This window comes from Anabrus simplex, chromosome 2, assembly GCF_040414725.1.
Source record: "Anabrus simplex isolate iqAnaSimp1 chromosome 2, ASM4041472v1, whole genome shotgun sequence".
Lineage (NCBI taxonomy): Eukaryota > Metazoa > Arthropoda > Insecta > Orthoptera > Tettigoniidae > Anabrus > Anabrus simplex.
In genome coordinates, this window is record NC_090266.1 from 711,908,465 (window position 1) to 711,933,267 (window position 24,803).

Consider the following 24,803-nt stretch of genomic DNA (forward strand, 5'->3'; position numbering starts at 1 on the left):
CTCCTTTAAAAACAAAGAAAAACGCGTTTTTGGGAGGAAACCATCTTGGAGGGGGGAGTGTAAAGGAGTTGAATTCCTTTCATAAGGACACATAAATAAAAAACTGAAGAAGTTAGAGTCGTGGTAAATGGTATTTAGAAGATCCTTTACTATTAAAGACACAAGTAATTTTTGCGGGAATATTCACTTAGTGAGGGGGGGGGGGGAGTTGTGTGAAATGAAGTGAAAAAATAAATTATTCTTATGGGGATACTTATATCTCAAAACTGAAGGTAATAGACGTGAATATTGCTGTTTGGAATCTCCTTTAAATATAAAGAAACAAGCCTTCTTTTAATTTTTTTGGTGGGGGGGGGGTGGCGGTAAATAAACTTAACGGTGGTGGGGTGTAGAAGGAGGTGAGACCAATTGATTTTACTGTTCTTAATGTACTTATAAGGATCCTCCGTTGCTCAGGCGGCAGCGCGCCGGCCTCTCACAGCTGGGTTCCGTGGTTCAAATCCCGGTCACTACATGTGTCATTCGTGCTGGACAAAACGGAGGTGGGACAGGTTTTTCTCCGGATACTCCGGTTTTCCCTGTCATCAGCCATTACAGCAACACATAATAGTAACAATAATAATAATAATAATATTAATGATAATAATAATGCTCCGGACTGTCGTCAGTTGTGCGGACCGCGCTGGAAACGGCTCCTGGACTGGTAATGACTAAGAATGCAGTCCGGCCGCTGGTTCAGTGCCGCCAAAGCACCCAATATGACACCACGCCGGTTCTCCTGAAGGATTTTATCCATATTAAAAATGATTATAGGAAAATATGGCAAAGATTTAGGGACCCAACTGACCGGGAGGTATACCTGAGCCTAGCCCGGGAAGTACGAAATCGATTGCTGGAAAGGAAGATTGAAAAATGGGAGGAAACATGCCGTAATCTAATAGAAAACGAGTCAGATCGGGAATTTTGGTGGATTCTCGCCGAAAACGAGTCAGATCGCGAATTTCGGCGGATTATATATCTAAAACAATAAGCATTAAATTGTAAATTTCAGTATAATACCGTAGCGAAGCACGGGTATCTTGCTAGTAATAAAATAAAAAGGAAAGAATCAGCTGGTAAGACAACAGGGCTTGTATAATTTTTTTTTTTTTTAATAATTCATATAATTCCTAGTTTCAGGTGGCTAAAATAGAATAAAAATGTTAAGTTTTCTCCAGAAAGCGAGATGGAAGGGGGGGGAATACCTCACCCCCCTCTCCCCCTAATCGCCACTACTGGTGTGCCACCAAAATCGTGTCTGCATGTCACAGGTTTGCCATCCCTGTCCTAGGTGGTGGATAGAGGTGTCCTAACAGGCTTGCCGGAGGACTTGAGCAAAATAAAATACCTCTTGTGGACCAAGCACACAACCCTTATGGGTGGGGGGTGCAGATGAAGAATACACCCACGGTATCACCTGCCTTTCGTAAGAGGCAAATAAAAGGGGTGACCAAGGGATGATGAAATTAGAACCATGAGACTACTTGTGATAAGTACCATTACGTGAGGAACACCATGGGTCTGGGCGTCGCCTATGGTTAGTACCATTGTGTATCCCACTGAGGCGGCGGAGGGGGCAGGCACTTGCAGCGTGGACTAATGTCCATGCGAGAAAAGGTACCGTATGCTGCGCTAGAATGTGTTGGTTCCCCTGTGTTCTAAAAGGGTCTGTGTTGCCTATGAGTAGTACTACTGTATGAAGAACACCACGGGACTACGTTGCCTCTGAATAGAACCACTATGTGAGGAACACCACACGTTTGGCTATTGTGCATGATTAGTACCACGATGTGAGGATTACCATGGGTCTGTGTTGCCTGAGAGTAGTACCATAATGTGTGATATGCCGTGGGTTTTCATTGCCTTTGATTAGTACCACCAGGTGAGCGGCACTAAGAGTATACATAGCCTTTGATTAGTTCAACTATGTGAGGAACACCATGGGTCTGTATTGCCTCAGAGTGGTGCCATTGTGTGTGACATACCATGCATCTGCATTACGTGTGATTAGTATCACCATGTGAAGAACGTCGTGAATCTACGTTACCTGTGATTAGTACCACTACAGGAGGAACATGATGGTTCTGCTTTACCAGTGATTAGTACTATTTTGAGGGGCTGGTGACATGGATTTCGGACCCCTTTTTATAACAAGCATCGCCTCAGGAAAGGTGGTGTTGTGAATTGGATCCACTGATTGTTTTAGTTTCACGGTCATTTTTTCATCATCATTAATTTTATATTTTAGTCAGTGCATACATTTCGAAGTTTTAATTATCGTTTCATTTCATTGCACCTCGTACCATTAGGGGCTGATGAGCTAGCTGTTGTTAGGCCCATTTAAACAACAATCATCATCATCATCATCATCATCATCATCATAGAATGAGCAATGGGAACTGATGCAAGTTCATTTTTAAACTAATTTTGGAAGTATCAGCAAAAAATCTTCATTAAGTGGGGTCATAATGTCCCAGTTCCGGCATAACCTCCGGAACGTCTCTGCAGTAAATCAAAGTTCCCTCATCAGAAAAGAGGGTAGAAATTCTTCGTCTTGACCATACCAATAGCACGTCATCCCTGGTGCCAACATGTTCCTTTCACGGAGTCTAGACCCAAGTACCTCGGGAGATTCATTCGTAAGACCAAGATCTCGAACTAAGTCATTTAACGCACTTTGCTTGAAAAGTGTAGGTTCTCTCCCAACCACTTCTGGTGAGAAATTGCAGTCAAAGGTAGCACTAGCCATTTCTGCCTCATCTTTGGAAGAGGAGCCATCATTTAATGGTTCTGGATGTTGCTATACTGGTATACATCAGAACCATGAGAAGCGGGTAGACTTGCGGATGAAATATTGCTTACCAAGCTCATATAACATTGCAAAGAAAGAGTCCCTACACAAATCACAAATGCAACTCACTCTGCCATCTCTTGAGGAAAAGTTGAATTACGTAGTAAAATGAGACAACAGAACAGTTCCGTGGTCCGGCGTTTGGTCCACCGAGACGAAGCACGGAACGGTTCCGTGGCTCGGGCCCAATGAGTTAAAGGAAATGTGGGATAATTTCCTGTTTTTAGCAGCAGGCCAGTAGCTGCTAGAAAAGGTATCATTGCCAGTCAGTATCAACTTTGCTTGTGGAGAGTTAGTTACTTTAAACCGTAAATGTCTAAATTTGTGATGTGGAAACATAGAGTAGAACCTTTACCTTTTTCATAATTGGAAGGTTCCAGTAAAAGCTGAGAGCTAAGGAAGAAGTAAAATATACCATTTCCAAGGTCACTGGGAAGAAAAATGTTTAAGTGGTGAAAAACTGCGATAATGCAGGAGTAACTTGTATTTTGTCTCTCATGTTCTTACCTGTTTTTAAGAAAGCAAATTACAAAACACTCTGCATTACTCAACACACAACATATGTTGAATGTCCACTAGGGACAGAGGCAAGGGCACAAAACGTTCACGAATTAAAATTACAGCTAAAGGGAAAACAAAAATATTTTTCATCTAACAACAGCATAAGCAACTTTCAGCTGAACTGTCTATGGACATGTCTCACAGATGTGCCCAACATGGATTATCATTTACAATGGGAAAAGTGATTTTAAAGAAAGCGTTGTTTCAGCTGTGACAAATCTTGTTGTATGCGTACCACAAAAATACTGAACTGGTCTAATAAGTGCAGCAAAACAAGTTCCCTTAAGCAACGATGCGTTTGCTAGGCACATTGATCTCATCGCATCTCAAATAAAACATAAAACTCTCCAAAAATTGTCAGAGTTTAGTTATTTCTCTAACCCCTGTGGGTGGGAGAGACAGACAAAGAATACACACACGGTTTCCTCTGCCTGTCATAGGAGGCGACCAAAAGGGGCGACCAAGAGATGATCTAATTAGAACCATGAGTCTACTTGTGATTAGTACTATGAAGCGGGGAACACCCTGGGTTGCCCTTACGTGCGAGTAGTACCACTATGTTAGGTACACAATAGGTTTGTGATCAGTAGCAGCAGAGAGCGGTTCACTATGGGTTTCCAGTACCTGTGATAGGTACCGCTATATGCAGAACATCATAGGCTTATGTTGCCTGTGATTTGTACCATTATGTGAGGAACACCACGGGTCTGGGCTTTGCCTGTGATTAGTACCACTATATAAGCGGCACCGTTGGTCTGCGTTGCCTGTGATTTGTACACTCTATGTGAGGAACACCACGGGATAATATGAGTTCCTGTGATTAGTACACCTATGTGAGGAACATCATGGGTTTGCATTGAATGCGAATAGTGCCATTATGTGAAAAACACCATAGGTCTGCGTTACCTGCGCGACGTACAATACTTGTGAGTAGTACCATAATGTTTCGAACACCGTGAGTTTGATACTCCTGATTAGTACCGCAACTTGAGAAATACCATGGTTCTACTTCACTAGCGACAAGTACTGTTATGAGGTGTCGTTGACCTGGATTTTGGACCTCTTTAGACAACAAGCATCATCGATTCAGGATTATGCTTTAGAAGCAGTCCTTTTGTCAGTAATACTGTTGTTTTACGATTGTTTCTGGGAATGTGGGGCATTGCATGTTGGATCCACTGATTGTTTTAAATACATATTCATCCATTCATTCTTCATCATCACGTTTTGAATTATGGTCAGTGGATGAATTTGGACTGTTAAATTGTCATTATATTTCATCTCATTCCATACCATTAAGGGCCGATGACCTAGATGTTAAGCCCCTTTAAACAAGCATCATAATCATCCGTTATTTCTCTCTCGCAGTTGATCAGTCGACTGATATTTCTACTATAGCACAGTGAATGTGTTCTGCGTGATGCATAGATGATCAAGGAACAGTATCACATTTATTTTTGACTGTAACTTATGTCACGCATAACTTTGGGAAAAAACACATGTTGTTCCATCAAAAATTCTTGATATCCAATAACATTGACTTATCAAAACTCATCTGTGACATAACTGATTGCTCACCTTCGACGGTGGGCAAAAGCAAAGAGTTTACCACTCTTTTGGAAAATGATTACCAAGCTCGATAGCTGCAGTCGCTTAAGTGCGGCCAGTAGCCAGTATTCGGGAGATAGTAGGTTCGAACCCCACTGTCGGCAGCCCTGAAGATGGTTTTCCGTGGTTTCCCATTTTCACACCAGGCAAATGCTGGGGCTGTACCTTAATTAAGGCCACGGCCGCTTCCTTCCCACTCCTAGCCCTTTCCTGTCCCATCGTCGCCGTAAGACGTAAAACAACTAGCAAAAAAAAAAAAAAAAAAGAAAATGATTATTAATGATTATTAATAATCTTGACTATAATGGCCAGTATTGGGTCTGTATTGACTTAATCACAGTAAGTAGAGAGATGGATAATCCGCCTAGTTAATACTATGTATTAAAAATTTATTTACATTTCGCATTTGCATCATATATAGTACATGTTTCGAGAATATATTCATTCTCTTCAGCTAAATAAGTTAAAATTCATATATTACAGTAAGACCTAATGAAACAAGGGGCCCCACTAAGAAAACTAAATCTGTGATATATACAATATGACATATAAAAAATTTACTTCCATGTCACTATACATCGATGCTTACTAGAAGTATTCTTGAATGACTTACCAGCACCTCATTCACAAGCCTCATTCAGAACTGATCGTTCATGCGGATGTTCATTGTAAAGCCACAGGCTGGCAGTTTCCAGAGCCTGGAAACGTTTTGAAGAAATCAAATAATTTATTGTTTCTAACAATCATATCTCAAAGTTTCCAGAGTTGTTTGAGGATGATTTTAAAACCAATTTTATTAACTTAACCATTATGGTTTTTGGGCCGCTGAAGAAGAGAACGTGTGAATTTCTCTAAACCTGTACAGCGTTTAGCGATGAAATAAATAAATAAATAAATAAACAAATAAACAATTTATAAAATTTGTAATTATATTCACAGGGCTGATTTAGATATATAACAGTGATTTAAAACAAATTTCGCTGTCGTCGTAGACCTCCTTCAGTATCTGAATGAACTTAACACACAGCTTCTTCAAGGTGAAGAAAGTATAGTTTGTGAACTTACAAAGAAACAATATTTTCTTTTCATGCAAAACTAGAAAGATTCCTCTCGACGGTGAATAAAAATTATTTGTTTCATTTTCTTGAACTTATTCGTACACTACTCGGTCTCAACCATCCCCACTCTGAGTGTCCTAAAATTGTCATTCTGACTTTTGCAGAACTATTGAAATATTTCAATACACGTTTTTGCATTCTGCAAGTAGGTGAACCATTATTCAACATGGTGTTAAGTCCATTTCAGTTCCCCGTAAACTCAGAAACATTCAATTACTGCAACAGGGTAATTTAACTCATGCTGAGATAGAACTGAATGATCTGCAGTCCTCATCATTTTTTAAAATCTGTTAGAAGGTAAAAACTTAACACTGAAGGTGACACAAAACGATTCTCAGTTAAATGTCTTACTATGTTCGGAATGACATACCAGGTGTATGCATAAGTTTTTCCCGGGTTGTGTGGTGAAGAAAACGTGTAATTTTCAAGCAAAATTCATTTTTTGTTTATTCAAAATGTTGGCCCTCAGCTTCTACACACTTTGCCCATCTTTCATGTAAGGTATGAATACCATGACCGGGCTCGATAGCTGCAGTCGATTAAGTGCGGCCAGTATCCAGTATTCGGGAGATAGTAGGTTCTAACCCCACTGTCGGCAGCCCTGTAAATGGTTTTCCATGGTTTCCCATTTTCACACCAGGCAAATGCTGGTGCAGTACCTTAATTAAGGCCACGGCCGCTTCCTTCCCACTCCAAGCCCTTCCCTGTCCCATCGTCGCCATAAGACCTATCTGTGTCGGTGCGACGTAAAACAACTAGCAAAAAAAAAAAAAAAAAAAAGCATGAATACAATACCATGCCAGAAGAACTGCTTGTCTTTTGCTGAAAACCATTCGTTGAGCCATTTTTCAACTTCCTCGAAATTGCTGAAATGCTGCTCTGCGAGCGTGTGCTCCATTGATGCGAAGAAGTGATAGTCAGATGGCGCCGGGTCGGGGGAGTACAGCGGGTGCAGAAGGGTGTCCCATCCAAGTGATTTCAAGGTGTCTTTCACTGTTTAGTTGTGTAAGACGGCGCACTGTCGTGTAACAAAATCACTTTGCCTTGTCTTCTGGCCCATTCCAGTCGTCTCTCGATCAATGCGTGATTTCACTTAATCTTTTGTTGGCGATAGCGTTGTGCATTACCGGTTTTGCTGGGCTTAAAGAGTTCATAATACTACACGATACTGCTCTTGTTCCACCAGACACAAAGCATGGTCTTTTTGCCAAAGCGATTTGGCTCTGGCGAAGCCGGTCCTTCAGCACCAGGTGACAGCCACTATTTTCTCCACTTCGGGTTTTCAAAAAAATTTTGTCACCCATCGCAATTTGATACAGAAACAATTTTCTTTCGTTGCTTTGAAGCAGCATTTCACAAGTGACTTTGCGATTTTCCATTTTCCGTTCATCAAATCGTGTGGGACCCATTTATTGAGTTTGCTGATCTTCCCCATTGCTCGTAAATGTCTGCTGATTGTTTCTTGTGACACATTTAATGCTAGTGCCAATTGCTGTTGAGTTTGAGTTTAGTGGTCTTTGAGAGCACACACTGTCTTTCACATGGAAATCACCACATTAAATTATTGAAACCATGTCGCACATGTTCAATCGGTGGATCGTGTTTACCATATGTTTCTACCAGCAAACAATCGACTTTTCACAGCCCTTTTCTTTTGACTGAATAAGAAAAGCAATGCGTGCCGCAAATGTTCTCTTTGAGGCACAAACGTCAACATGATCACTGAACGATACAACACAGACGCTAGTGTTTCACGGATTATAAGCTATAAATTTCAGTTTTATTCCATATTGCAGATCAATTATAAGAATAAATTGACAAGAGGGTCCACCTTTTCAATACAATATATCAAGTAAATGGTATTACATAAGTCGTGGTACTAGTTTCAGTCACTTAGTGGCCATCTTCAGACAAATAAAAATTAAGTCATGTGATAACTAAAACCAGACAAAGGCAATATTATAGGAATAATTATAACATTAAAATATATACAACAAAAATTAAGGTTAAGATCATCTTGTCACAATATGATGTCTTTCAGTTGACTTAGGACCTCAGGCGAAGAAGTAAATCTCTAATGTCAGATGTAGAACAAGCGCTGACTTCCTGGAGAAAGCAGACAGGCCATATCCACTCCTTTGTTTACATGGCCTGCCAGCTTTCTCCAGTAAGTCAGTGCTTGTTTTACATCTGACATTAGAGAAAAAGAATGGCTTCCTTCTCAACAAATAGTTTTTTGTTTTTTTTTAGGCCACTGTCGTGTAGCTCTTTACATGTTGCTGGATAAACCTTCCGTTTGCAGCTGCATTGAGTTGATCCTCACCATACTTGCATAACCTTTTATTTTCCCAACTCTGTCAGTTTGGATTGTGTACTATGGAAGTTCGTTTCGTTTCATTTTTATCTCGTAAACAGTGGCACAGCCATCTCACAAGGCTGTGGTGGTTTTTTTTTTTTTTTTTTTTTTTTTTTTTTTTTTTTTTTTTTTTTTTTTTTTTGAATGACTTTTCTGTAACTGATCAGAAATTTCCAATTTCTCCTTGTATATTATGTTATAATTTTGATATAATTGATGGCCACCACTGCACACCAGCAGGTTTTCTGTACTTGTGAATCTCAACTAAACCTTCAATGTACTTTACTATCACTTGTGTATTGTTTGTAATTATTGTCAGTACATGAAGTTGGGCTGATTGACAGAAGTGATAATTGTTCATTATTGCAGTACAATATTTTTGCCTGGAGACTACAACTTGAATTATCTTAGACCTATTTCTCTTTGAGCTGCTTTACTGTGGAGCTAGAGGAGTTGTCATAAGTCTTGCTTATGTGGACAGATTGTGTGATTTATGCAGTTATTCCTTGATATCAATTGACAAGTTGAAACCTCAAATCTGTGTTGTGTGCAATTCCTTGTACTTCATTTTTAACTTTTGGTTGCAAATAAAATAATTCAGATACCAAAATTTTGGTTTGGCTCCTCCCTATTTATTTTTTAATTTTCTAAGTCTCAACATTTGCTTGCCTACTGTGGAATTTGGCTATTTTGAGTGACTGTTTATTTTATTTTATTTTATTTTATTTTATTTTATTTTATTTTATTTTTTATTTATTTTCCTGAAAAGAAATCTGAAGTACACTGCTGAAAGATCATTCATTATCTTCTGTGAATGTTAACAGCTTTAGCTTCAATTGTATTGTATTCTTGATTTTGATTCTCTGTTTTTGTTATGCTTATGTTCCTTCTTTTAGAGTAGAAATAGACTTCTCTGCCTGAAGTACTTGTATAAATATCGACCATTGGTTCATTCAGATAGAATTTTAGACACGATAACCACAATTAACAGGATTTTTGTTCTCTATCTCAGCCATATTTCAACTGAAGATCATTGATTTGCATCCCACTTGTAATGGCTATAGTTTCTTTTATTTTTTAGTTGTGCGATATAATCTCTGCAAATCTACCTCAGTTTGTCTCGAGTGCTGACTTGGAAGTGCAGGAGAGGGCAAGTTCTGCTCTGCAAATGGTGCAGTATCTTCAAAAACAAATGAATAAGGGTGATACTGGTCTAGCTAATGAAGTGGCAGCTTTGTTTGTTGGTGAACTTAATCCTGTTGCACCGAAAGCTCAAAAGAAAGTTCAAGTTCCTGATGGGTGAGTATTTTATGATGCATCATTAGTATCAGAACACTTAAAATTGTCCGTACTATCTCAGACTTATCAGCAGTCTGCTTGAATTAAATTTTCTTGCCATGATATTTTGAACATGGTACAGTCCAACCGGGCTTGAGTTGGCTACTTTTTATAATCTTTTATATCCTCCTCTCATCAAGGAGCATTATTGGTAAGCTTTGTACTTATAGACAATACATAGCAGAAGACATATTACGGGCTGTATTGCAACTTCTTGATGCTACTAATTTCATGGCGAAAATACCATAAAATGGTGGCAGGCTCAACCAGGCAATTGGGCTTCAGTCAGCCATCCATTTGAAATAGGCGATAACACTGCTCTCGCTCTTTCACAGCCATTTTCAGCCAAACTGTCATACAGATTGTACTTCTGTTTGTTTTCTTTGGTTTTATAACGATATTTAACTTAATTTTCTTTGGTTTTATAAGGATTTTTAACTTAATTTTTAATATGCTTTTCTATACAATTTTAAGTTAACTGTGGGTAATACATGTCCATACATTCTGTCACACAAAAATAGAGTAGAAGAATATCTAAAATTAGTTGAAATAATAGTCTTGGAAATTGGTTTTGAATACCTTTACAATTCTACACTCTTGTGCAAATAGTACTTTGCTAACACACGTAAATCTAATTTTGAGAACGGTAATTCCCATTCTGACACCTTAATCTGCAATGATATCTTCCTCATTGCTAAAGATGGGCTGTTTCACCATGCTTCCCAGCATATTTGTCACTAATATAATCACCTACCTCATACTTGGGGTACCATATTTTTAGATAGTGTAACCGTTACTTCACAGGTTACACTAAACACAGAAAGGGAGGAAAGAAAGTGCAATTACTCAGTACCAAAAAACCACTGTATTTGGGAGATAGCGAGTTCAAACCCCACTGTCGGCAGCCCTGAAGATGGTTTTCCGTGGTTTCCCATTTTCACACCAGGCAAATGCTGGGGCTGTACCTTAATTAAGGCCACGGCCGCTTCCTTCCCACTCCTGGCTCTTTCCTGTCCCATTGTTGCCACAAGACCCATCTGTGTCGGTGCGACGTAAAGCTAGTAGCAAAAACCACTACACACTCAGTGAAACATCAGCTGAAACTATGCGGATCTCTGCCGATAACGACACTAATAAATATCAGTAGGGCCAACTAGATGACAATAAACCAGGAAGGTGGGAAGGAGCTGGGAACCTACCAAGGGGATGGAGATGGCTTAGGTTGCAGTTTCCGAAATAATCAACCGTGATCCTTAATTTTCAAAATATTATTTACAAATGGACTTTACAAATGAATTCCAAACAAATTCAGCCATGCGGAAGGTACCGACACATAACTTGTAAAATGTTAACTTACATGTTCTGTGAGACACACATCTTAAACGTTCCTTGATAATAGCTTCCTCCAAGTTCAAAGATTCAAACAAAGTATACATCTAGTTACAAACCCGGTAGTACAATGCAATTTAGTAGGTAAGAAGAAAAGTAATATGCTATTACAATTTACAGTGAAGTTAAACATGCTTTTCAAAAACTCTGGCATACATCAAGTGACACGGAACTACGAGAGGCAAAACCCCAAGGTAAATATATAAAACTACAGTTTACATGTTGAGCGAAACAAGGAACAGGAAATGCCTCGGAAACAAACGGGCAAGCCCAGCTGAAAAGCTAAGGCATCCGAAATACTTGAGTGGCGAATCTAGGTGAGGTTAGGGCAGACTCCTATATGGAAAAAGCAAGCGAACATACTGTAGTGAAATTTAAGGTGGAACAGAAATCAAGAGTGCTTACCCCAAAGTGGCCTATCCCGGTAGTGAGGCGTTGCTGACGACGTCAAAACTTCTGACAGTCAAGTGATAGAGGATAGACAGACAGACCACGAAATGCTGCCTCGCTCTCTTTAAAAGGGGAACTCTGGCCTTGGAGTAGCCAATCAGAACGCAGGGGCCTGCCTGTCGCCACCCAGATTCACCAATCACAACTCTAATTTCAGTCGCGATGTTAAAATACTTTCTCTAATACATACGATCGCAAATCGTCCATTTCCAGAATAGTCAGAAAATACTTTCTAGAATACATAACCAACAAAAGGCAACACACCCTGTTCAAAAATTCATGTGACAACTTTCTGGACAGTTCCAGTAAATATAGACATGAAATCTACTATTTACAAATACCATATCATCCCTGCTCTGGCAAACTAACAAATCTGCAAATTGTCAAAAGGTTAGGAGAGCTGAAAGAAGTTGTGATTACTCATGTCAAATCAATTTTTATATTAAATTATTGGTTTTATGTGTTAGGCATACAGAACGAGCTGCAGATGTGAGACTTTGTCAGAGGGTAGACAATATATAAATAACAAAATCTTGACCAGAACTTCAGAACTACAGATTCCTTAGTTTGTCAGTTTCGCTAGTTTGCCAGAGTGGGGACGATATGTTACCAAAATATTACACTGTTCAGGTTAGGTCGTTTCATGGAATACAAATAAAACATATCACCACACTTCAGATCATACAGTAAGTACTACTTAACAAGGTTTACAAATAAAATTTCCTATAAGGACATTCCACTTCCAATATATTCTACACCTGTGACAGATAGGTTGTCTAACGAACAATTTTTGCACCTTAATACTCTCAGTTGCAGTTTTAAAGTATGGATACTTCATCTCCCATCATAAAAACGTATGCCCTATAGCATGCAATATTGTTAAAACAGAGCAGTTCAATCAGCTCACATGATTAATAGAAAGCATGCTGATTCATTTGTAAGAATGGTTTGGTGGCTGACTCGGTACAGGAATGGAATTTTTTGCATAATTCTATGTTGTGAGAGATAAAAGTTATTATTACTGCTGTTGCTAAAAAACAATAATATCAGGAACCCTTAATAAAATTATGTCCATATACAATAAACACAACCATACAGTATTTAAAAAGTTTGACAGATTTATTCCTCTCAGTGTTTTCAATTTCAGATATTTTTAATTCGCTAACAGCATTTAATCTATTTTTGGCTGTTCCTTCCACATGGAACGTGTTCACTGAAGCCTGTGCTTAGACGGTGTGTGCGGAAGTTGGGTCTGGGGTCTATTAACAGAATAATCTAAATGTTTGATTGTAATTACGACAAAGTGGCTGGCTCTAGATACCCTGGCCAAATCAAGCCTGGTTGGTAGTATTTGTCTTAGATTCTTTATTTGTGCTTAAGCCTGAATCCTGTTTCTTACAGTGTATTACAATAGTTTACTGAATTGGTTCAAAATATTTTTTTCCGTCCCTTTGATGTATATAGTAATGAGTACTCCAAGTGCAATGAATAAAAATTTGTTTAAAATATAATTATAATATGGTGCTTGTTAACCATGAAAATGTTCTAAAAAATGTTTCAATTCATCTTTTCTTTCTATTTTTTGCTTATTTACTTTTTCATTATAATAATTCTTGAAGTAAAGTTTTTATCCCCAGATTTTGCCTTTAGATTTGATTATCAATTTAGGATCCTCCTGTCTAGAGATTTTGTATAGGTCCTCCTTTTCTAGCATTAATTATGAATGGCAGGTACAGAGAGAAGGAAAATGGAATTAACAGAAAACAAGATATTTGGGTGCACTAGAAATTAGTGATATTCTAGGGGAAGAAGTGGAAGAAGCAACTAATCACATGGTATTTGTATCATATGTCAAAAGTTGTTGGGTACAGTTGGGAGCAGGATAGTTCATTAGGGAAATTGTAGAAACATAGCCATTATCAGGCGTAAATTTAGATATGGTAGAAAAAGTGCAGAATATTCTAGGTGGAGGTTTGAGTATATTAACAGTATATGTTGCATGAAGTAAGTGATGACATAGACAGCTTAATTCTTTAGCGTGATGGATGGTCTTCTTAATTGGGCCTCTGATAGAATAGGAGCTATATACTAATTCCATGTGTTAGAAGCTGATTAAAAAGATATTTAAGCATTCAGTCAATTCTCAGTGGTTTGACTGCTAGACTGAACATTCAGAAATGTTACGGTTTCACTGCATGTATGAATATACCGAGTTGTAATATCCGTAGCCTATGAAATGATTGTTACACTTGGCTTTACTATTCACTTTACAATGTTAATCCTAATGCATCCGAATACCTTTGCTGGATATATCAAGTAGTCACAGAGATTTACATGTCAGTAAAACACTGTTGTACATCAAACCCTGAGCAATAATCTTCCAAACTAGCTTGTCACCTTAAATGGGTGGCATTTCCCCAAGAGTAAAATTCTGGAAGGCTGAATGTACTGTATATGGTTGTGTGCCATTAATGTATTCAAATATTTTTATCCTTTTAGAGCTTAAACCACTGAGAATAGTCTAAACCTGAGAAAATTGATGTTCATTTCCCCAAGAATCAGGTAGCTATCAGGATCATTGGTAAAGAATTCATGCTTGCGAAGAAAACCATACTCCCTATATATATTGAAGGAGTATATCGGTAACTAGTGTATGTGTCCAGAAAATTCATGTAGTGCTTTGTCCATAGCTATAAACCAATTCTTGAACAGTTCACAGTTGGGCTGTCAGTCCAAAGGCTGGTTGGATCATCAAATAGTTCCACCAGAAGTTATGCGGTCATAGGAAAACCACAGAAACAGATGGTGGTGCCAAATGAGGTGTACTAGGCAAGATGAGAGGCGAGGAGTTTGCCATCGCTTTCCTCGCTGAGCAAGGAAGTGCTGTTGTAGATAGAGTGCCCTATAGGGGTAACTCCTTCACAATACTACTGTGATGTTAGTCTTAGCACAACCCACACCTGAACAGCTTCCATATTGGAACAACCATAGATGAGACTTCAGACTTCAGTGGAAACATTTTTCTCTGACTAGTGGCATGGTCTGTTATCTATAGGCTATTGTCTGTCAAATGGAAAGCGTTTAGGCCTTGAGAGGCTAGTCAGAATCGAGGGTTTATTTTCAAAGTGACATTTCTCCATTTAAAAATGTGTTGTATACCAGTCCTTATTTTTAATAAAAAGCCAAAATAATTTTTATCCTGATTTGGGGTGTGTTTGAAAATTGATATTTGCAGTGTGACTTTTCTTTGTATTGTTTTTATTTCTAAACATTCTTATCTCCACACGGCCAATAGGAATGTTCTTCATAGTCATGAGAGTACCTAATTGTTATGGTAGATGAAGAGTTATGCCAAGGTTGTTTTTATCAAAAAGAGGGATTTCTTAGGTTTGCAAGTGCAGTGTTGCACCACTTGATCGAATTTTGTATTAAGAATGCTGGAATAGAGAAGATAAAATTATTTTGTGATGGGTGTCATGCTTAAAATACAAATCATATGTTGTTGACTGTTGTTTCCATTGAAAACTGAGTTACAATCTAAATTAATTTTTAATCGCAATTTCTGAAAAACAAATTTTTTCAGACAAATGACCCGTTATCTCCGGACCTATAGAAGATAGACTTTTGATGTTTTCATTGTTCATGTATAATACTCTTGTAATACCACACCTCTAGAATCATATCATATGCAAAACATACTTGGTGATCAACAGAACATTAACTGTAAAATAATATTTTCTGTGCATGGACACACTTATTTACCTCTTAGTCATATTTTTGGAAAAGGTAAAGCAATGTGTGCTCACACACACTGTTAAGGGGAGTATGAATGGCCTATCCCGCTAATGTTAAATTTGCTATTTTCATGACCCATTTTCTCAAAAACTACTTACTGAAAGATAATGAAACTCACAAAAATTATTTATACGTGCTTTATGTACACACTTCTCTAGTTTCATTGAAGTATATATTTTAGAAGTTGGGATATAAATTTTTTTTCCCTGTTACATTTTTTACATCTTTTTTTGTCACATGTTTGTGAATTTTTCTTCAAATATACAAGTTATCTCTACAATTCTAGAGGTGTGGTATTACAAGAGTATTATACATGAACAATGAAAACATCAAAAGTCTATCTTCTATAGATCCGGACATAACGGGCCATTTGTCTGAAAAAAATTTGTTTTTCAGAAATTGCTATTAAAAATTAATTTAGATTGTAACTCAGTTTTCAATGGAAACAACAGTAAAAAATTGCCAACTGTGTAGTCTTCATTATCTCCTACATTGTCCGAGTGTATCCTCTTCTTCCTGTTCAAAGATCTTTCCTCCTTGGACATTTTTAGGCCTGTAGCTCTGCCTTGTCGACTCGCTCCTTGTCCAGTTCCTTCAGTATGGCTCGTGTATTGCAACCAGTCTTCACACCCAGCTCCTCCAAGACTTTCAGTCTACCAGTATTACCATCATTAAATGTGATGACAGCATCATACACACCAAGCTGCAATGTACGGTACCCCCACAAATACATTTTTAGGTATTCTTGTCCACACTACATCGATGAATGACTCATATACGCTTAGTGTTTTCCCAAATCTCTATAAACTAGCTTTATAGCCAACATAACACCCTCAGGTATAGAGTTCTTGTGGGTAAACTTATCTAAAGTTCCAGCTGCTTCAGCTTTTTTGTATTTACACCACTTGCCAGAACAAAGGTTGTGGATTGGCTTGTCATCTGTTGATATTTTTTGGAAAAAGATTGCCCACACAGCCTTTTTCATATCATCTAGGTTAGTTTCGTTGCTTCCGATTGCTTGACCATAGTATTCTGATAGTTGATTTATGGCATTGTCTAGCAGACGACCCCTTTGGCTCTTGTCATGATCAAATGTACTCAAGATCAATATCAGATTAGCACAACAGCACAAGGAATGAAAAAAATGCACGTTATACCAAGAATTTAGCACGCACAACATAAACAATAAATCGAATTGTTATGCCAGTCCCACCAACTTATGCAGCAACGTTTCCACTAGGATTTCTTCACCTGAAGACATTGGCCCTTCTTTTTTGCTGCTCACCACTCAGCAGTTGAATGTACAGTCTATTCTGTTCAGTGTTGTTGGTGCCCAGCTAGACATTCTATGACCCCTCCCCAATGCAAGAGGTTATGATATTGACATAATCGTCACATCTTGGGATCTGTTCTTGGAACACAGGTTTAGTTTAGGCTTTACTGTAGAAAGTGAATGTGGAGGTTCATCTCAGTACAGAGGATCCCTCAGTATTAACAATCAGTCACCACTGATCTGCATTTAGAACTGTTGTCCATGTGGCAGATTACCTATAAGTTGTTTACCTAATCTTTTCTTAAATTATTTCAAAGGAGTTGCAAATCTTTTGAACATCTTCCTTGGTAAAATTTTCCGATCTCTAATTCCTCTTCCTATAAATGAATATTTGACCCCAAATTTTCCCCTTAAATTCCAACTTTAGATCATATGATTTTGCCTACTTTTAAAAACTCCATTCAAAATTATTCGTCTACTAACTCTATTTCAGATCACCTCTTCACTGACAGTTCAATACATTCCACATAATCCAGCAGTTCGTCTCCTTACCTCCAAGTATTCCCAACCTGATGTTTACAGTATTTTTGCAACACTAGTTTTTTATCGGAAACCGCCCGGGACAAATCATGCTGTTTTCCCCTGGATCTTTTCCACTTCTCGAATTAAGTAATACTAGTAAGGGCCCCATACACTGGACCATACTCTGATTGGGGTCTTGCCAGCAACTTATATGCTCTCTCCTTTCAATCTTTATTACACTGAGTGACCAAAAGTCATCGGCAGACACTGAATTAGATGTTGACGAGTTGCTCCTCCACGAGCGCTCTAAACAGCGGCAATAAGGCGATGTGTCAGCAAAGGGACACAAGTTGTCTGTCGGCTGGTGAAGTCTATGCGGTGCAGTTGCCTCCATACAGTTTTAGTAGAAATGGGTTCCTGACTCCCAACATTCAATTGGGCTGTGATCTAACCCACAGTAGCCCGTCGAGCACCCAGTATGGTTCTGCATAGGCGACATGTCTGTTTGTTAAACACCTGTGGTCTTCCCGTGCGGCAGTTTACATAGGAGATAACGTCCTCTCTGTGATGTTGAAGATCCTCCCTCAACACTATTGACCTCGGAAACCCAAATTAGTGTGTAATCTCTTCAGTGCTATGGCCTATGCACCGTGCGCCGATGATCATTCCAAACCCTCAATTAATTCCATTTCATCTTTCTCAATACCATTTCTCATCATTCATAACCTCCTCCATAATAAATGCAATTACTAAGACGTAACATTCTTCTCTACGTAAATACTCCTTTAAATAGATCAATTCTCTTCCAAAATTACGATGCTTAACCTTAAATATTGCGTTAGTGCATTTAACAACATTACTTTACAAGGAATAACTCGGCTATATCTTTCACTTCTTCCCATGCGATCCACCTGTGACGTAATCGTTGACTGAATGGTTTTGCGAGATCTGTAGATATTATTCACCATACGATGATCTTTGCGTTCAGCTGTTAGATAACTTTTCTTCCTGAATTACCTTGGTAATTCACTTATTTCATGCATAGCCACACTCCACGTGATATCAATCTACGGTAATTATACACTAACTTAATATAGTATTCGCAGCTTAAATGTAACGCACTTCACTTCACTGTTTCACTTGCACTCTTAAATATTTCACACTTAATACTCTATTCTAATGCATATGCCTAGCTAAATTAAGAATTATAATACTTATGGCAAACACAGCTCATCTTTCATCATATCAACCGTCAGTTGCTCTCCTCCTGCTCGTCGCATCGCTGGTTCATTGGCCATGGTTCGAGGTTTGGTTGGATTCCTCATCTCACCTTAGGTAGGTTCAGCTGGTCAAATTATATCTCCCTCCAGGTTGGTCCATCTGGATGCTTAGCAAGTCATCTTCTTCTTGGAATAACTGCCAATATAATCAAATAATGTCCACAAGTAAATGCTCATTTTAAGTTTTTCTTAGAGTAATATTTCTTTTTAAATTATTCTGTTAGTCTTCTCTTGTGTTCTAGTTAACTAATTCTCAAAATCTGTGCATGATCTTCCGTCTTGTCTTACAAAAATCTTCAATTTCAAATTATTTGTTTTCTAAAAATATTATTCCTTCCTTGATTTTTCTTCTGACGGAGTAATTCTCTCCTATCCTTTTCTTCTTTTATGACTTCCAATTAATGATTTCCGATGTATCGCTGATCGTGCGCCTCGGGTCTATCAGTGTACGTATTTAAATAAATTCTCGTATATCCCGCTGTATCTATATTCTCCACAGTGTTTCTGCAGGTATTTTGCCGTCTTCTCTTAAATTATAATAGTTATTCTTCAAAACTTCTGCCGTAATTTTTACAATTTCCTTTCTTCGACGCAGCAATAGCAATTTGCTTCATCTCTTCTCGAGTTCAGTTTTTGAAGTAAGTTTTTTCAATAATCTCTAATATTTTACTTTTTTTAACAATTCCCCTGACATTGCTCTGTTCTGTACTGCCTTTGAAAAGTAGTCGTTCCCAGTTAATCATGGCCTCCTATTGTAATCACATTTTAAGAGTTTCTTGGGTCTGAGTGGTCTATACCTTTCCTAGGCGCCATTTTGGAACACGTCCGAAAATGCAACAGGCACACCGTATAATCCCGAATACCACCCGCCACTGAATAAGACCCGCACCCTAAATTTGAGACAGCAAAATACGGAGAGAGAAAAAAAAAAAACTTGCATACCTACTTAATTTTCTTCAAATATACCACAAATATGAATTCAATCGGCTTACAATTAATAAAATCATCACAAAAATGTAAATAAAATCAGTCCAATACTCAGATCATTCACAATTCACCATCGTCATCTGATGTTTCACCATAGGAACTTTTGTTGCTGGCATCTTTCCACAAATAGTCATCCTCACTACCGTCCACTGAATTTGAAATTCCACATTTCTTGAAGCTTGTGGACACTAGATCGTTGGGAATGCGTGCCTATGTGGTCTTGATCCAGTTCCATATTAGTCTCACTTCACTCGTCCGGTTGGTGTTAACACATGATCACTATCAGACATCCATTCGGTGTACAACTCTTTCATTGCAGTTTTGAAAGACCAGTTCACCCACACATTCAACGGCTGTAGAATAGAAGTGAGTCCTCCGGGAATTATCGCAAGATCGGTTTTTCCTTTCCTCATCATATCTTTTATGGTGGCAGTTGTATGTCCTCGGTAACTGTCCAACACGAGCATGTTTCATTTTTGTAACAAAGCTCCCGGGCGACATTGCCAAACGCACTTCACCTAGGCCTCAACTAACGCACTGCCCATCCAGCCAGACTCACGTGTTCTAACAATAACACCGGATGGCAAGTTTCCTTTCGAAACCACGTGGTTCCATCCGCTAATACGCACATTACCATGTATCGTTGCTTTTCGTTGCCACCTGTTCTGATGGTTACACTTTTAGAACCCTTCGTATTCACTGTATTTTCCAACAGCATTTCAAAATAGACAGGTGCCTGGTCAGCATTCTCAATTTGCGACAGCAAATAAGAATTTTGCTTCCTCAAATGAATAATGTGACGCTGAAAGGCCGTAAAATTTTCTTCATACGCCCCAGGGAGACGTTGTGAAATAGACGTAAGTCTCCAAATGCACAATCCCTTTCTCCGATAAAAGTTTCGGATCCATCCGTGGCTTGCAGTAAAACCCTTTGTTTTGAGTTCTTTTGAGATCTCTAGTGCTTTCAATTGACACATCTCGCTAGAAACACCATATCCTATCTCACATTTTTCTATCACATATTTGTGGAGTCATTGTTCAATTTCCGGAAACGCTGCACTCCACCCGTGGAATGCTTTGCGATCAGCGTTACTTTTGTAGAAGTTTTTCCTTCTTCCGCCAATCACAAATACACGATTCATCAATATCATACTTTCTGCCAATGGCACGATTTCCGTATATTTCAGCTTCGCTTCCAACTTTAAGCTTCTTACGCATAGTAAATGACCGCAGATTCCATTTTGAATCCATCGCTTACTATCGAGGCAGCACTTTCACGGAACAGATATGGAACTCGAATGTGAGCGAGGTGAACTTCCGTAACCAACAGTCTCGACTCTCGTAGAGTACGATATCCCGCGAGATCAGCTATTCGCGCACCCAGCATGCCAGCAACACTTGTGAAACAAATTACGGATCGAGCATTCGCAGCAGCGGCTTTTAAATTTACCCATATTCTATGATGTACCGTATTTCATTACCTTACATTTCGCGTTTACATGCCACTGTAACCGTATTGTGAAAAAATCAATCTTGTTTTTTAGAACACAACTAAAACACAGTAAGACCTGAAAGCCTGTTTACATGTGGTATATTGAGTATGGTAACCATATTCAAATCTATTTCAGTACTCCATTTAAACGTAGTAAATATTTACGAGAATGAACGGCTTGAATACGACCTGCAACCAAGATTTAGAACCAGTATTTTGGGGGGAAAGTGCGGGTGGTATTCAGGATTATACGGTATTTGTAACTCAATACAGTATAACATCATCTGCAAAAATTCTTATCTGTGATACCAGTTCTTTACTCATATCATTTGTATATACAAGAAAACATACAGGTCTGATCCTCAACATGTGCTGTAGCTTATCAACCCCCGGCAATTGTTTTTATGAGGGTAGTTGAAATTATGGATATCCTATGCATTATCATGGGCCAGCCAGTGTACAGCTCTGACAAGGGAGAAGTATTCAGATCGTTTAAATGAGCTTACTGAGGAGCTTCACATGCCCAGTAAATTACGGCTGAGAGGAAGCCCGAAAACACACATTGAAAACTTCCAGGAGGAAGCTATTCAGCGGCATGTGTATGAATATTACATAAGAAAGGAATTTCCAGTGCAGAATAAACTACTTTCTTCACTGCAGAGTAGAAGTTATTCATCGATAGGGAGACTAGCATCGAGGGTAAGTGGCTATGCAGTTTGGGTCACATAGCTATCAGTTTGCATTCAGAAAATAGTGGGTTCGAACCCCATTGCCAACAGCCCTGAAGATGGTTTTCCATGGTTTCCTGTTTTCACACCAGGCAAGGGCCATGGCCGCTTCCTTCCCACTCCTAGCCCTTTCCTACCCCATTGTCACCATAAGACCTATCTCTGTCAGTGCGATGTAAAGCAAATTCTATGTAGAAAATCTAGCCTTTCAATTGTTTTGAAGAAATTAGGTTTCAAATGGAAGAAATAAAAGATGTTCAGACCGGAGTTTTACTGGAACGTAGGGACATTGTAGCTTGGAAGTGCCATAGTCTTAGAGAAGTGATGAAGGTGAGAAGTGAAGACATTGTTTAGATAGACAAAACATTTATCCATTCAGAACACACGAAATCCTACTCATGGACTGACAATACGGTGAAAGCTACAATGAAAACCCCTATCGGGAAAGGAAGTCGCCTTATATTGCTTCATTCTGGTTCAGTGGATGGATTTATTTCCAATGTAAAGCTTCTGTTCTAATCACATAAAACTGGAGATTATCATGGGGAGATGACGGCACATAAATTTGAGAAGCGGTTTAAAACATCCTTAATCCCAAATATTAAGGAAAAATCACTCATTATCATGGATAATGCATCGTATCATTCTATAGAGATTGATAGAGTCAAAGTTCTCAATAGCAAGAAGAGCGGTATTCTGGACTGGTTGCGAAGGAATAGAATTGAAGTCGCTGAGAAAATCACCAAGTTGGAGCTTATGCAAATTATCAGGCAACTTAAATCAGGATTCGTTAGGTACGTTATTGATGAATTAACAGAAAAACACTAGCACAAAGTAATCCACCTTCCCCCATATCATCATTTTAATGCCATAGAGTTAATTTGGAGCCAGGTGAAGGGTTACGTAGCAGAAAATAATAAAACATTTACAAAAGCTGCGTAGCAAACTTAATATATGGAGCCGTCGATCGACTGACAGCGCCGGACTTGAAAAGAGCAATTGATCGCACTTAGACGGTTATGAAGGTGGACTAGAAGCATGAAGGCTTTTTTCAGGATAACATAAGTGAACTGATCATTCATTAACGTGGGCAGGAATGAAAGTAGCAGCAGTGGTGAGAGTGATGAACCACAGGATGAAACAGTGGCGTCAAACAGTGAACCAAGGCTGTATGAGGAATGTGGAGCACTTCCTATCCCTTGAAGTAAGATAAGCTCTTCATTGTGAATTTCATGTCACTTTCCATAGCTTGGTTGCAGGAATTATTTCTTTTTAGTTTATTTTCAGAATTCTTTGTTTCCGGTCATAAACATGCCATACTTGAATGCTGTCACTTTTGTTCTCTATTTTCGAGGATACATCCATGAAATATTCTCTTGTTTAGTTACGTTCATACAATCACCTTGTGCTGGCTTAGGAAATTCCTGTGTCATTGGTGACCCTGTGACCTTGGTTGATTTGTATTTCAGGGAAATAAGGAAACAAATGGTCACTCTCCCCTCTTCTCTCCACAAGTTGAGTGATGCAGAAAATAGCTGTGATAATTTCAAACTACAACTGTAATTGTGGAGAAATGGGGGATTTATAATGTACAGTTCTGTGAACGTTTGTGGTTAAATTCTTAAGGCGATAAGTGGTATTAAATACTCAAAATTAATGTTGCATATAATAATATAGATGCATTATTAATGATTAGTTATTGAATATTTTGATAATTATGGCTCCTAAAATCGTTCCTCAAATAAACCCAGTTCATTTACTGCATATCGATCTGCAATTTGAAATAACACCTCCATTCTGAATTATTCCATCCACCAACCACACACTGAAATCTTGTTGAAGTTTGAATTGAAGTGACAGACTGCGGACTTGGACTCAGCTACTCTCCTGCCAGAGCTTTTGTAACGAACACAGGTCTTGCGGCTGGCAACTTTCACGACACAGCTCACAAACATCAGAGTCGTTCTCTCTGTAGCCCAACAATAGTTCATCTTGCATAATTACCACTGCATGTCTAAAAACTGAAAGGCTGGTGGGTAGATTCATGTTCCAACATTTTCAGATCTATTTCGCATTCTGTATTCAGCCTATGAAAATCAGGCCATTTTAAAGCCATGTTTGTTTTTCCTGCTCTGGATATTCCACAAATATTTAGCTCAACTAAAAACCAAACCAAACTCCATAGCGCAAGAGCCCCGAAGTGCCATGGCCTACCACAGAACCGCTGCTAAGCCCGAAGGCCTGCAAATTACGAGGTGTCATGTGGTCAGCACGAAGAATCCTCCTGGCCATTATTCTTGGTTTTCTAGAGCGGGGCTGCCATCTCACCGTCAGATAGCTCCTCAATTGTAATCACGCAGGCTGAGTGGACCTCCAACCAGCTCCAAGATCCAGGTAAAAATCCCTGACCTGGTCAGGAATCGAACCCTGGGCCTCCAGGTAAGAGACAGGCATGCTAAGTCTACACCACGGGACCAGCGATTTAGCTTAACTATGTCAGATAAATTTTCTGAGTAACACTTGAAAAGTGTCAGTGCTCCTCCCTGATGGTGCAGATTGGCTTCTCTGTGGGAGATTTACTGGAGTGAATTGAGGCAGTGTGGGGGACATGATAGTCAAGTGATATCATCACAGTCTTCTCACCAAATTGGCAGTGCATGTGATAGTTTTGTAAAAAATTCTAATCCGTTTGGTTTGGAGTACACATAAAAATCCTGTGGCTATGATCACAATATCAATTGTTTTGTAAACCTGCAAGCTTGCTTTTCGCTTGAATTTACAGAATATGAATCCAAAGTTGTTCGAGTTTGTACGCCTACTTCTACTGCATTATATAATCCAGATTAGATATTCTAACCACTGATAGTAATGGAAACTTCAAGAGGAATCATGCTTAGTTCAGATCGATTTCTTCAAATTAACATATGTTGAATCAAACCAAATCATACATGACATTTAGGCGCTGCGTGACCAAGGTGTTAGACATGCTCCGTTCACGCAGAAGGACATCGGCTCGA

The 24,803-nt window shown here is 38.8% G+C and overlaps 1 protein-coding gene across 1 annotated transcript in view; it reads left to right on the forward strand.

Moving 5' to 3' along the window:
- The window catches only part of g (adaptor-related protein complex 3, delta 1 subunit-like garnet), a 580,467-nt gene that overhangs the window by 329,504 nt on the left and 226,160 nt on the right, over positions 1 to 24,803 (forward strand). Inside the window, exon 15 of the mRNA XM_067141336.2 lies at positions 9,615 to 9,832. Within this exon, the coding sequence (XP_066997437.1) occupies positions 9,615 to 9,832 (218 nt within the window). The remainder of the gene's footprint in view (positions 1 to 9,614; positions 9,833 to 24,803) is intronic.